This window comes from Labrus bergylta, chromosome 11, assembly GCF_963930695.1.
Source record: "Labrus bergylta chromosome 11, fLabBer1.1, whole genome shotgun sequence".
NCBI lineage: Eukaryota > Metazoa > Chordata > Actinopteri > Labriformes > Labridae > Labrus > Labrus bergylta.
In genome coordinates this window covers 1,839,620-1,855,136 of record NC_089205.1, presented here as the reverse complement: position 1 = coordinate 1,855,136, position 15,517 = coordinate 1,839,620, and the positions used below count along the sequence as shown (strand labels likewise).

At 38.6% G+C, this 15,517-nt stretch overlaps 1 protein-coding gene across 1 annotated transcript in view; it reads right to left on the bottom strand.

Annotated features, from left to right (window-relative positions):
* Positions 1-13,159: 13,159 nt before the first annotated feature.
* The window catches only part of st3gal4 (ST3 beta-galactoside alpha-2,3-sialyltransferase 4), a 35,215-nt gene continuing 32,857 nt past the window's right edge, over positions 13,160-15,517 (bottom strand). The window contains exons 11-12 of the mRNA XM_020649063.3: positions 14,413-14,562; positions 13,160-14,330 (exon numbers count right to left, since the gene is read on the bottom strand). Of these exons, the coding sequence (XP_020504719.1) occupies positions 14,241-14,330; positions 14,413-14,562 (240 nt within the window). The 3' untranslated portion in view covers positions 13,160-14,240. The remainder of the gene's footprint in view (positions 14,331-14,412; positions 14,563-15,517) is intronic.

The window sequence follows — 15,517 nt, the reverse complement described above, 5'->3', positions numbered from 1 at the left end:
TTGTTCAATTTGTCGGTCTAACACATAAATTCAAATGGAAGCAATTTATTCCAAATGTGTCTAAAACAGGAACATTCAGAAAACCAAAGTGAGTGATGTTTCTCTTGTCTGTGAGACTCATGAAAGGTAGAATGCAGTACATCTGATTTTGAACAAATGTTCCGAAATGATGCCAAGATACTTGGATTACTTTGTTTGAGGAACTACGTTATACAAGCAGACAACCCTGGACTCAGATTTGGAAATGCAGTCTCCCTTCCTGACTGCTTAACACTTGGATGCATCATCAACATCCCACGCAGTGCGTGCTGGAGGTCAAGGTTTGATGAAGCCAAGAACCCGGGAATACATACCAATAAAGCCCAAAGAGCCCCAATGTCTTCAGTATCAAAATCTCATCCACACCTGGTGCCCTGCCACTGAGAAGCCTCGATTATACCCCAGCAAATTTCTGCCAAGGATACAGGTGAGGCTTCTGCTGGGTTAAAAATGTAATCCAAAGGTTACTGGATTTAGGTCTAGCGAGACCTCTAGCATGACCAACAGAGCTTCAGACCCAATGACCATCCATTTCCTGTTTTCTGCTTCAGGAGACCCCATGCGCTAACCGAGTCTAAAAGGCCTCCTAGGTGTCCACCACAACATGCACAAAGAGAAAATACATTATGGAACAAAAGTACCCATTTCACCTAGTTCCTTAATGCAATATTTAATTACTGTAAACTCTTGCTTTACAAAGCTATACTACATATACACGTGACCATTATGGTGACACAGTCATGGTACAACAGAGACGGTCCCTTATGTCATGTTGTTCCTTTTTCTTTCCCACATCTGATGATATGACAACAAAGTCAATCCACCTTTATCTGTCTGCGCTATAATTATGAGCCCATTCAGCTGTAGCCCGAGCCTCCGCTCTGCCCATCAGGTGAGTAATAAAATGAGGCAGCCGGTAGCACAATGTTCAGTTTATATTAGACCAAGAAGGCTCGACAGTGTTGCCAGTTGAGGTGAGCAGCAGGGGGAGCAGGAGCTAAGGAGGGGGGGTGGGACACAGAGGCAGGAGGAATAAAGGTATGCAAAAGAGTAACAAGAAATAGAAGAGAAAATCAAGAGCTTAATATGCTCACCTGAGAGCCAATAGCACTCCTCAAGCTCTGGAATTCCTTTATTGACTGTGTTAAGCAGAGTCTCATCAGGAGAGATGCATCATGGTTCCTGGTCATGGAACACAGCATGAAGATCATCTGAACCAGCATACCAGTGTTTGTACAAGAGTGTGCTCCTGTATCATAATTGAGAATCTGGCCAATTTAGTATTCATTGAGGCGTTTCTTGCATGGATATATTTGCATACTTTGATTTCGGAATTGACTACATATTTAGGAAGAAAGTAAGCACTCAGGCACAGGAAATTATAGTGAATTAAAGAGTAATTAGAATATGCTGTCAGGACTGTACGGATCATCTTTTTTAAATCAATACTACAAAAAAACTCACAGGTATCAGTTTATACACTGTTAAATATGAGTAATGGGAGCTCTCCTTTTGGTCTTTGTCAGCACCTGTGCAGCTGAATATTTTATTAATTAAAGCTGACTTTTACTATTTTTTAAGGGGTTTTTTTGTGCTTTTTTATGCCTTTACTTAGAGACAGGACAGTGGACAGAGTCAGAAATCGAGGAGAGAGAGAGAGTGGGGAATGAAATGCGGGAAAGGCACCACAGGTCAGACTCGAACCTGGGCCTCCCGCTCTGAGGAACAGCCTGATCACACACCAACACCCAGGCCATCGGCGCCCCGATTTAAAGTATTTTTACGTAGACCAGAAAGGAGAGTGTAACTATGGTGTCCCAGAAGGTGCTAGCAAATCTGTCACCAAAGTTTGCACATGGATATGCAACCTGTTCATAAACTGTACGCTTGGATTTGCATAACAAATCTGTGCACAGTGTAATTGTATAAATAAGCTAGCCTGTTTGTCATAAAAGCATTATTTCTTGTCAGAGAGGCTCAGAGAGAGAAATGTTCTTACTTTGGTGGTGTTTTTTAGATACTGTAACCTGTCCTATTACATGAATGAGTACTCTGATAAAATATGAAAATATCCACTTATGAACAAGCAAAAGTTACCTCTTCATAAGATATTTTTGAATACAATCAGTCTTTCTCCATTGGTGCCTAACAAGTGAAACCCTCCCACCCTCCCAGACCCAGAAAAGCACCAAAAGCAAAAGGTGTTGGGTAGACAACCAAATAGGATTTAGGTTTGTTTCTTGTCATGGTGACAAGGGGGCACAACTTTACATTAGAGATCGCTTAGATTTCATAACTCAGTAGAGCCCCCGGGATTCCTGTTTGAGACACCAAGATGTGAAGCATCACGGCTTTAGTTTTATTCAATCTGATGTCTCAAGATAAGAAGGTACTCAGTTTGCCAAGCTTACGGCTGTCTCTATCTCTCTCTCTTGGTCTCTTTCATGTGGATGGTTTCACATAAAAACACAAGGCGGACAACCTCTCACCAAGGACCTTTCCATCGCCCCAAGCCAGCATGGAGGCAGCTAATCAAGACCCTGTCGCTCATCTGCTTACTGTAGCACTTTTTCTCCCTCTTGTGCGGGATGAAATAAATTCAGGTGTGTCAGATATGGTCTCCTTTAAAATAATCTGGAGGGAGGTATAATACGTCATTCAGAGGAGAATGGATTTCTGAGTATATGCGGCCTATCAAGCACCTTTTCCCTCCTGGGACTCTGACTGTTGTTTAATCATGCTTGGTTCAGACTAGTTTCCTTTAGACGTACCTATCACTTCAATTTATGTCTGATTTCATACATGTGATAAACCTTTGCTTGGAGTGTGGCTTTTATTTTTTACAGCTAAATGAAAGTCAGAGAAACACTAATTTGGAAATGGTGCGACCATTTTTATTCTTGGCCTGTGCCTTGAGGGGCATGGCTCAATAAAAAGGAGGTGAAGTTCACAGAAATCAGCAAGAAAAAAAAAAGGGCCGGTGAGCTCCATTGCTTCTAATGACAGCATCATCTATCACTGTCATTTAGTGCTCAGGGAGAAACTTAGCTCAGAACAGTGAGAGCCTTGTTCTTAAGGCACGTGTGGCAAAAATGAGATAGGAATATGGAAAACAGATACATTGTGGCATATAGTGTAGAAATTAGAAGCAAAAACACCACAGAAGAAGACAAAATTAAACAGTGTATTTTCTCTTTGTTATAGTATGACCTCTTGCATGCCTTTGGGAGGAGCAAAAGTTCATTTACACTGTCCATCACCACAAAGCATGAAAACTTGTATACAAAATATACTCTTGTATTTGCGTGACAGTTGTGACCAATGGATTTCTTAAAATAGTTATTTACCCTCGCATCAGTGTTTACTGAGCAATATTAAGACTGGAAATATATTTTAAAAAAAAAATTGTATATAACAATAACAGTAGGATCCCGAGCAGCATGACAGATCCCATCATTGCTCTTCTTCAAGCTTTTATCTGGATTTACAGTCAACACGACCTGATGAATGAAGTCAGCCCTGTGTCAGCAAACAATCCCACTGAAGAACAAAAACTCAGGAAGGGACAGGAAATAGAAAAGACTGTCTCCAGTGTGCCCTGGCTGTATCAACATACAGTATATGACACATGTATGTGGAGCATTAAAGGAAGAGTAAAAATATATATTTCAAATGTAGATGAACCTTTTTAAATATGGTACTCTGAAAACGTAACCTTCCTGCTATCTAATCTGATTACCTGGTATTGTCTAAATCTTCCATCTTTCTTTATCCATCCAAAAAGAGAGGAGGAGGCAGTATCTGTCCTAAAATAAGAAAACTTATAATGTGCTCTAGTAGATCTAATACTAAGTTTGTATTGACAACTGTGGATGTGTAAGGTCTGACTGAGTTCAAACTAAATTATTAAAATATGGCAACTTGTAAATCCTTTTATTATTATTTTTTAATTAATCATTATTATTATTATTTTTTTGGGGGGGGGGGTTATGTCTGTCCTTTTCCCCCTACTATTAATAAAGTATTTCTGATTACTTCAGCTATTCCTAAATGTAAATTAGACCTAGTCAAAAATGTAAAAAGGCATATAAGTATAAGTAAGGTCTGTTTCCTGCTTTTTGTAACATAACAATAAGTAAGGTCTTTTACCTGCTTTTTGTAACATAACAATAAATAAGGTCTTTTACCTGCTTTTTGTAACATAACAATGAGTAAGGTCTGTTACCTGCTTTTTGTAAAGTGTCTCCAGATAACACTTGTTATGAGTTGACGCTATACAAATAAAAATTGATTGATTGATTGATTGATTGATTGATTGATATTGAAAGACAATTAAAGACATCCCTTTACTATTATTGGCTTAATTAAACATTATATTATTAGACCTTTTAAAACTGATTTATTGTTTTATTGTAGTAGTTACAGTACTATCCAGCTGTAATCTTTGCTATTTGATAATACAATGTGAAAAGAAAGATATATGTCTTTACTTGTAAAAAAAAAACAAAAAAAAAAACACTTTCTAAAACCTATTTTCACAATCAGTTTTTAAGAATGTGCAATAAGTGAAGACATTCACACATTTTCCGCCCACATTTTAAAAGTTCTGTTGAATCAACGCGAGACATTTTTGTTTGAATTTTGGAGGGATTAGAAACTTGACATTGAGCATGTCGACTAACAAGGTACTGTAATATTACAGGATTTTATAAAATTACGACTCTGCTAGCACCTACAACCCGTTGTAGAAACAACTTTTGGCATAAGATGGATTTATTTATTTGTATGTAAGCCTCAGACATCAGTTGGGTAAGATGACTTTCTGCACCCAGTAAAGCTGCTAAACATCAGACGAGGATGACACCTGTTAACGTTAAGTCACAATCTGTTATGAATAATATCTTCAGGGCTGTGATGTATACTCTGCTTCTTACTCCATCACTCACTTTTTTTTGTCTTGTCAGCCATTGTGCCAAACAGTACCGAGGCAGGCTAACTGGCTCGTGCTGTAAACCCTACACACGGCCCACTGCCAATCTTACATAGTGCTAAAAACAGACGACCGGGACGATCTGTGAAGATGGGAGAGGCTATTGTGTCTGCTGAAAGTTGTTGTTCTATTGGATCCTCTTTAAAACTATTTTAAAACGGAAAGTTACACATTGTTGATTTATGCAAAGTAACTCATGAATGTGTAATGTTTCCAACTTTAACAGACCATGAATTCAATTCATCCAATTAATTAAGTCATGAATATTGATTTTCAAAGAGATATAATCAAAATTTTATTTAAAAAAATATATATTTGTGTTGGAGTCTATTAGAACAATTATTTGATCTTCTATTTATTTTCATTTAGTCCTCTTCAGCATCAGACGTGACAGGAATCCAATGCCCTCAACCTCAAACACAGTACCTGCCAGTACACCTACACCACTATGCCATCATCACACAAAGTTACCTGATGCATTAAACAGGTCATTGGCAGGTGCAGGTCCTGCCAATGACCTGTTTAATGCATCTCGCCATCTCCAGTGACACAAATGAAAAATAAATACTGGGTGGTGTGTTAAAGAGGAACAGTATACACAGTACTGCTTCCGGACATGCAGTACCACCCTGCTGCCTCCAGACATGCAGTCCTTCAGGACAAGCAGACAGATGCACCAACAGACTGACAGACAGAGTGGTGTCAAGCTAAAAGTCCACTCTTTTTGGCACAACAGAAGGAGAACAGGATTATCAAGTCACACTGCATGTGTAGAGAGGGATAACTTAGTGATACAAAATGAAATCTGCAGATCTGCATATGCGACAAGAAAAACATCAGTACATCCAAACACATATAAAACATATACAGAACGATTTTATATTTGTCCATCTGAAGGTTATACAGGAACAGACGGCTTTAGTGGTTAAGAAAGCATCCTCTGTTCTCTGACCTTTGACCCCATTTCTGCTTGGAGCTGGGCTCAGGATCTGTCAGTGTCATTACCATCAGACAGACTGTAACATATTTATTGGAAAGTTTCTCTCATCATTTCTTATGACATTTCTTTCCACCAGAGTTATAAATTTGCCTTCTGATCTGATGCAAGACCTGCTGTATTTATTCCTCAGACCTCTAACCCTGTGGACTAAAGAGAGAAATCAATGAGCAGAACAGACATGAAGCATAAATTACTGAAGCGCTGGTTCCCTGCTGTTGGATGTAGATGATAAAAAGAATGTTTTTAGTATTTCCTAAGCATGGAATGCCTGATGCATTTTAATATTTCAATCAGCAGTCAAAGACACACTGTGTACAGTTTATGTGTGTTTACTCGACATTATCCTAATGCTAAACCAAACTCTTTGCAGGTTCATTTTGCCTGACTGATCACAGCAATGCACAATTGTGTGATACATAATCCTGTAAGAAGTTTGCAGTAGTAACAAATATGTGAAATTAATTTGTATTTGTGGATAGATCATTGTCATTTTGCTGTGGCTGTGTACTGGTATGCACAATTTTAAATTTTGAGTTGCTATGGGTCTGCATAATTGTGCAGAGAGCAGGGCCGTTTAGGCACCTCACAGCAAGTGTTACATCATACATTTAACTATTCACAGTTTCATTTCATGTGTGTATGCTTTACATGTGCAGTATATTGACACAATATTTGTACTGTATTTTCAGTTTTACAAAAACGACCATCAGTAAAGCCACTTTGTTCAAGAAAACGGTTTTATTGGAGTTTTTGTTTGCTATCTGTCTGGCCTTGCTCAGAAACGCAAAAGTGAGGACAGAATACTGCGCTTCATTCGACTGATCTGACCGAAAGCTAGTCAGTGTGAGGCCTCTGTGCTACTTAGTTTAGTTTGTTTATTTAAAACGACAATGTGCACTTACATTAAATGTTTGCAATAAACAAAGAGATGGATGCACAAGATTTAGCTGAAAGCTACATTCCATCTGTAGTCCATTGCTACTGGATAATTGGTTGGGTGTAATTGGCTACCAAATTGTGAGAAAGGGGGATAAAATCTGATACAAATTTATGAAAAAGTAAATGTGGGAACATAAGACCTCATTTTGAAAAAAATCTTAGAAATGTGGGAACATAGGCACGCTCCCACTCAAAGAGACATTTACATTGGATAGGCTTGATTTCTGCTTTATTTATGTGTATAATGTTGAACATTCTTCCGTTAAATTAAAATTGTCAAAATTTCTTCAAATTTTTTGATACCACACATTATGTGATATCAAACGTAATATTTTTCATAATGATCAACACCATCAAAAGTACTGAAGCTTAAAAAAAAGAAAAGAAAAGAAAAGAAAGAAAAAGTGAAACTCTGTCTAAATTGCACCAAAACATAGTCAATGTTTTGTTTGTAATTCTCAATAATTCAAAACAATCAATTACCTGATACTGGGTTCCTAGGTCTTCTATTTGTGTTGCAGTGCTATCAAAACAGATATCGATGTTGTTTGATTTTTTACCAGAATCATATCTAAGTTTGAATTGCTGGTTGTGACTACTTTAAAAAAGGTCGTGTTTCACCATTAAAAACTCTATTCTCTAAACATGTTTTACCATTTGAATTATTTTAAGGCATCTTAAGCTTTTTACTTTTTTTTTTTCAGAGTGAGGAAAGAGTTGAGTGTAAATGGACTTGGATACCTTTAACCTAGTTGTCTGACCACTTCAAGCGCTTTAACTCTGCATGTCACATTCACACAGTGCTGACGAAGCAAAATCATATTGGGAGTTGATGTCTTACCTAAGGCCACTGGTTTTACATTAGTGTCAAAGTAAGCACAACACAATCACCACACATTAACGCACACATTAAAAATAGACATAAACAGATGAAAAAAAAACAATAATATTTTTAATCTGATTCTGTGTTCACACTGTATACGTTTTATCAGTGTTGGGGCCCCTCTCAGGTCCTCAGGTAGGGTGCTCCAATTAGCTGGTGTAGTTGATAGGCATTCCTCTTATGTACTGAGGTGCAAAGCCATTCAGTACTTTGTACACAAGTACAAGAATTTCAAAATAAAGTTTATAGCAGAAGCAGGAACATTTCTGGCTGGATCCCCCGAGTTGCCTTTCTGTGGAGTTGTCATGTTCTCCCGGTGCATGCCTGGGTTTCCTCCAGGTACTCTGGGCCTCCTCGCATAGTCCAAAGACAAGCTTGTTAGGCTAATTGGTGGCTCTTAAAATTGGCTGTAGGTTTGAATGTGAGTGTTCATGGTTGATTTTCTCTGTATGTTGGCCTGACCTGCTGGTGTGTAACTGCCTCACAGCTGGGTTCATGACAGTTCCAGCCCCCTGTGACCCTAAAAAGAACAAGTGGTAATGGATTGATTGATTTTTTTATGTGTCAATGAAAACAAGTCGGCTCATGTTTATCAGGCCATACAGGTCATGACTGGAAAGGTGAAGGTATGGGATTGTTATATAGTAATAATATCAGGGAGAAAAAAAAGTGTGCGTCTCCTTTTTCTTTGATAGTCATTTTAAAGGACAAGTTTCTTTATTTACCAGTTTTGGGAAACATTGAATTCCTGTTGATCTCTGAGTACATTTTTCCTCAGAAACATAAAATAATGAGTTTTTAAAGCGGTCCTATTATGAAAAATAAACTTTTACAGTGTTTTTGAAGATATATTTGGTTAACCTGAGTGTCTACCTACCCACAAAATGTGAAATAATCCCATCCAGTCCTTTGTTTGTGGTCTGCATAAGTCTTACAAAACAGAGAAAAATGCTCCGTTTCAAATTTGCTCTCCTTGTGATGTCACAGTGGGAAAAAATACCCTCCCCTCCCCTGGTATCTCCACCCATGGACTCCACCCCCAGCCTAAAGGAAAAAACCTTTGCGCAGGTCCGTCATTTTTATTCTCACTACAGAGGAGTTATGTCTACTGGGAAAACCCGGGGGACGGAGTGTTCTGAGAGAGCTAGTTTATACAGGGTCACAAACCTCCTCTGGTTTAATATGTCCTCTTTAAGTTAAACTCAGCATCTCTTCAGTGATATTACCTTTCTAGAACGTGATATAAAAACCATATTTGGAACAACAGTTTATATTTCATCTCATTTACACAAAAAGCAAAACATCACGTCATTTTCTTGAGTTCACCGCAAAAAAAACAAACACTGAGCAAACAGAAAATGTTCCTTTGGCTGCCTGTTAGGAAACAATGATGACGCGTTAGCCTTTAAATCAGCTGAGTTGGCTGACCTTTGGGGCTGTGTAACAGAGACACACACAACCACTTAGCATAAAGTGTTGTCAATTAGCCTGTGTCTCTTTTTTCATTCAGTCTTTTTTAGGTCTGTTGCTTATTATTTCTTCTTCAGTTGAAGAAGTCATTTTTTTGTTTTTTTAGCCTGAAGTCTCTTTGGGGAGTAGAGGAAGGAATCATACTGAACATTTGACATCATACTGTAGGGAGGAAGTGCCCATATGAGAGTCAGAGAAAGGGGCTTTATGAAGGAAAGAGCAGGACTAGCACAACTCACACAGGAGAAAAGCAGCTTATCTTTTTTCTTTTTTTTCTCTCTCTCACTCTTATTTCCTACTCATACTCCTGGTTCCCATGGCAGTGTTTGTATGAGCACCTGACTCACGGTAGCTCTCTGGGCTGTGGGGGAGTTATCGGTGAGCCAAAGCCAGATGCCCTCTCTCTAGGTATCTGGCTGCATACTGCACCTCTTCTGCCTCTTCCCACACAAACTGTCCTCTGGGCTCCTCACACAGACACACACCATAGAGCCACATTTTTGTGTCTCTTCATTTTTATTTTAACAATACCCCTAAAAAAATGCAGATGCCTCAGCTGTTTTCTCAGGCGTACCTCAAACATCAATTCCATGACTCATGGTAGAAAGCAAACATCAGTAAAAGCTCTCTGGCCCTTTTTGCTTATGGCACTTTAAAAAAAACAAAGTGTTACAGCTCCTGACTTTCTTTCTGCACTCCTCACCTGCACAATAGATGCTTGTTTCTTTTCATTTACCGCATCATTATTATATTTCTGCCTGTCATTAACATCTATTAGATATGCTGCACCTTGGTGTGCTGAGTCTGACACTTCAGTTCATTATCTATGAGAGAAACAAGGTTTTCTAAGAAGAAAACAACTGCTTTGAGGCAGACGTGTTGCAGTGGCAGTGCTGAGAACACTGTGCAGAGAGAGCAGATGGTGTAATGAGATACGATGCTATAACCATCACACGGCTTCTGCCTGCATGAGACTGCACTTATACAGCAATCATCACGGGTCATGTCTTTTTTTCTATGAAATTGCAGCAATGTAAAATTACATCCAAAGCATTGAAGGTCGTAGTGCGCTAAAGGTCCGCCTGAAAGTTCAAAGCTATGCATTTCAAATGAATCTTATTGTTAAGTGCAATGGTGCGCTCGTTTGGTCATGCTAACATCCTTAAATGGGCTTACGGGACTCAGTTGGTACTCCACAGTGCGATCAGTGCCAGGGTTAGGGCTTTAGCTTTCCAGGCTAAAAATATGTATACAGTTTTTGTAGCGTAAGATGCTTTGGTTAATAGCGCTGCACATAACATATCCTTCTGTAGCACACTGAAGCACAGTCATGACTTCTGGGTTCAAAGGTGTGCTTACAGTACAACACGTTCTGCAGAAAAGTCTGACCTGATTTCCAGTTGTCACATAAACAGCCAGCAGACTCACACACATCCTGTTCAATGATGTAACTTCCTGTTGTGTAAGGGAAGTGAGCACAGTGTGTCAGGTGTGACATGATGATGGCTTTCTCCTCTTTTGTTGCAAAAACAAATACATACCAACAGTACATCTCATTGTCTATACTGACTATACCTGTACGTTTTGAGGACACGACACAGGTGGGATGTTTAAGGTGTTGGTCTACCTGAGCGCAGACACGTGGAACGAGTACTTGTGTGCTTTTTTAAAACACGTTTGAATGCATGGAAAAGGAGGTTAGGCGAATGGTTTTACAGTGTGAAACGATACACCTTCTATACATAATGGATCGCTCTCAGAATGGAAATGACAGGCTTTAAATGGGATGAAAAGGACGTTTTGTTTTTTTTCAGATTGGGTTTCAGCAACAAGAAAATCAGTTAGCACCATCAACTGACCGGCTGTAGATAACTGAATATGAGAGTAGGCGTGTGATTGTGGTATCAGCGATATGCAGGCTCAACACACAGATTTAGGCAGCACAGAACACACAGCTGAGCTAATGTGTACAATAATAGGATTATTACATGGTATTTTAAACATCCTGTCATTGATGTGTGTTTGAGCTCCACTGGCAGACACCAGCAGAGCACATCTTACCAACACTACAAAGGTACTTGTCTTAGAATCTGACCTTGAGACGGTCTACTTCACTATTCAGATATTCAACACTTCACTGGAGAGAGAATCACTTGAATTAGAAAGAAAAAAATCACATCAGATTATTAAGAATGTAGTGCAATAATGAAGCTGGCACTCTTATAATTAGCTGTAGCTAATGTAGAAGAAGACTTTATAAAGGCATCCCTATGATTGGCAGCACATCAGATGATGCTTGTCACTCAGACCTAAGCTGACGATCTGGTCCTTGTCACTGCTGATTTTGTACAATATGAGTAAGGCTGCTTTACACATGCCAAAGGCACAGCTCTATTTATGTCAACACTCATATACCTCGGTGTGTACAGTGAGCAGAAAGCACCATTAACATCTGTCACTTAGGGCAAAAGTATGTAAGTCAATCTCAATTATAAGTGTTCTGCAGTGTTTCCTGGTTCTCCAGATGTCCATACTGTACATGTGTTCCTGTACATGTACTGTTACCATTACCTCAGGCACTTTCAGATGGGCTGCTGCATGAATGCACCATGTGCAGTGCAGTAAACTGTTTACTGTATATAAAGTGAACGTTATAGAGGAGGGCTGCCATCTAGTGGTGACAGTGATATTGGAAGGAAAGTATAGCTTGATACTAACACGTGCAAAATTAAATGTAAATCGTCACTTGACGTGCGCCTACAAATCAAAACAAATGAGCATGGATTAATTGAGTACATTTTTAATCTAGAGTTAAAGTCCCTACTGAAATCTCTATCTTAAATTACAACAGAAAATAAAACAAATGTATACATTATTATAAACCTTTCCCCCTCTATTTAAATAATGATTTCACTATTTAAACGTCTTTATTGGTTTATTTTATTTATATTCTGTATATTACTGTCTTTCATTTGTACTTTCCTTTATGTAGGCTACTGTATGTTATTTAGTTATTTAATCTGCCTTTTGCTTGATTTACATTGTAATATTGTTTTTTTTTACCTGACTGTATATGCGCATTACTCTTCTTGAATAAAGCTAAACAAAAAAATAAAACGGGTGAATGACATTTTTTTTTAGCACTGTACTTTTGTCTTTTTTATGATGGTTACATTACATTACCACCATGCCTTTGATTTAATTTTTATCATTTTTCTTTCATTATATGTTTTTTTTTCAGTCTTTTTTTTTTCTTCTCTTGAGCACTTGCAGCTCCTCACTTTGATGCATTACACTGCCACACACCATCTCCAAACATTACCTCTCTGATAACCTCAACATAAAACAAAGTTACTTCTTGACTTCACCATATCTCCTTTAAATGTATCATCTGTATTAATATATTGTGTCTTTGCTGTTTCGTGTTATTTGCTGCTGGTTTGTGTTTTTTTGTTTTTGCTTTCGTTGTTGTTTCTAGGTTGGTAGAGTCGGTCGTCTCTCAACCGGAAGGTTAAGGGTTCGATCCCCAGCTCCTGCGGCCACATTTCAGATGTGTCCTTGGGCAAGACACTTAACCCCAAGTTGCTCCCAATGCTGTCGGTGGCATATGCATGTATGTATGAATGGGATTAGTTACTTCTGATGGACACTTTACATAGAAACCTCTACCATCAGTGTGTGAATGTGTAGGTGTAATATGCGTTGTTAAAGCGCTTTTTGAGTAGTCAGAAGATTAGAAAAGCGTTATACAAGCTCCAAGTCCATTTACTATTTCTATGTGCACCTACTTGTTTTTTGTTCACTTCATCACCAATTAAAAAAAAAACACTCACATGAATTTCATTCTGATCTCCTCAATCAAAAATTTATTCACTTCTGTACAATAAAAAACATCCAGTGGTACCAGTTACCAGTATTGTTTCAATTTAAAAAAAAGATTAAATAAATTAGAAAACCATCATAAAATGAGCAAAATACAAGAAGTATTTCCAGTCCAAGAATTCTAACAGTAAACTGAATTTTCTCCAGCTGTGTACATTGCATATCAGGATTTAGATCAATTCATTTTCCATTCATTCAAAATAAAACAGACTGAAAGTGAAGTTTACAAAAACAAATCCCCATTTAACTGTAAATAAGATTGAAGTTCAACAGCAAGAAGATTCAGACTTCATTTAAAAACCCCATCAAATTAAAGTCACACCATGTTGAGGTGTATTCACAAAGGAATAGTGTAGGATGATTCGTTTCACAGCTAAATGATATCCATGAAGTCTCTGGACAAAAAAAAGAGGCGGTTATGTTGCGTGCCCCAAGTACAGGGGCTATTGTCCTCATAGCAGCGGCTGTGGGTTCGAATCCCTCCCCGCACTTTGCTGCATGTCATCATCCCCCACTCTCTCCTCCCAACATTTCTTGCTCTCTTCAGCTGTTCTACCCAATAAAGGCAAAAATGGCCCAAAAAAAACAAACATTTGCGCCGTAGATATAAAATGCTCCCGTGATGCAGCATTTAAAACCCCTGTTACATGACCTTAAAACAAACATCATTGGAATTATCCGACATCCAACACAATCAGACACAAATGTTTTCCCAGAAAAGTGTTATAACAAACATACACGTGGTTTCACCATGAATAGGTACAACTGTGCAAGTTGTTACAAACCTTTAAACATCTTACAAAGTGCTAAGGTTACTCTACTTGAGAAATCATAGGAAATATAAGGTGCCAGTGATAACATTCTCCAGAGATACACCTCTGACACTCATGTTACAAAAGGAGGACTAAGTGATCCAGCAATTGTCTGATCCTAATGCAGAAGGCACATTAAGATCTGATCTGGATCAAACCAGGATTCAGATGTGATTTGGTGTTCAATCGTTTTTTTGGGTTAAATTGACTGAACCAGATTGTGTATCATAAATGCGGGTGCAGGTAAAAAATGGCTCCTGAATCCTCCAGTCTTTTTAAGGCTTCAGCCTCATGATTGAGGTCATGGTAGGAGTTCTGCAGAGACAGAGGGCTTGCATCAGTATTCAGAATGTGTAAACAGAGTGTATTTTCAGTACTGCAGAAGACTACTACTCACCTTCATAGACTTCATGGTGTCATAGCCATAGTAATGGATAGGGTGTCTTTGGCTCTTTGAGTTGGGGTACCCAAAACCAGCAATGTGGACCACATCACAGTAGTTGAGAGATACAAACACAGCGAGTAAACCCGTGGTGGGATGCACTGGCTGATGGAAGGAGAAAAAAGAAAAGAAACAAATGACAGTTTACTGCAAAGACAAGTCATGAAAAACCTCTTAATATCACACACCAAGGAGCTTCTGTTAAAGATTTATTATCAAGTGACATTACGAGCCAACATGCTCTTACTCAGACTTGAAAGCGTAGGGTCAGGGGGTTAGTGACCCCACACAGCTGAAATTCATCAAATTCATCAGGTACCAAAAACATGGAGATGCATTATTTAAGTAGCGTAATATAATAAAGATAAATTCAACATAGAGATATCATAGACATAGAGATATCCTCTGTAGAACACAGACATCCATAACATGTGCAGTTAAAGCATGTGAGTCATGCCTACACACACAAGGAACATTAAATATCAATATACCTACATATAACATACCTGACACAACTGGGATAAATACCAGTGCACAAACCGGGATATATAGTAATACTATGTTTACTAAGACAATGTTAATATACTATGTTAATATACTATTGTGACATCACAAGGGCAGTAACCCCTCCCCCAGGTGGGTGACACTCCCACAGCTAGGTGTTTGTTCTGCCCTCTGAGTCTGCCTTCTCACCGTAAACAATAGGACATGGTGCAAGAAAGCCTAAGCCTTTCCAGAGAGGGGTCAGACACAGCTCATTTACATATTTAAAGGTACAGACACAGAAACAGCCTGTTCTGAGCAGGGCTGAAATAGAGGGGTTTATAGACGTGATCAAATACAGGATCAGAGAGGATTTAGAACAAGAAACTTCACACACATGTTTTTGGGAGCTCTGAGACTTATTTACACTGAAGAAGAGAAGGAGGAGATGTGATCTTTAAACTTCTTAAAACCCTCATGAGTGGCAATTCAAACTCTCATGAGCAACTCAGAGTGGTAGCATAAAAAAGACAGCCCGTCAGACAGCTAGAATAAAAGTACCAAAACATTCTTAAAG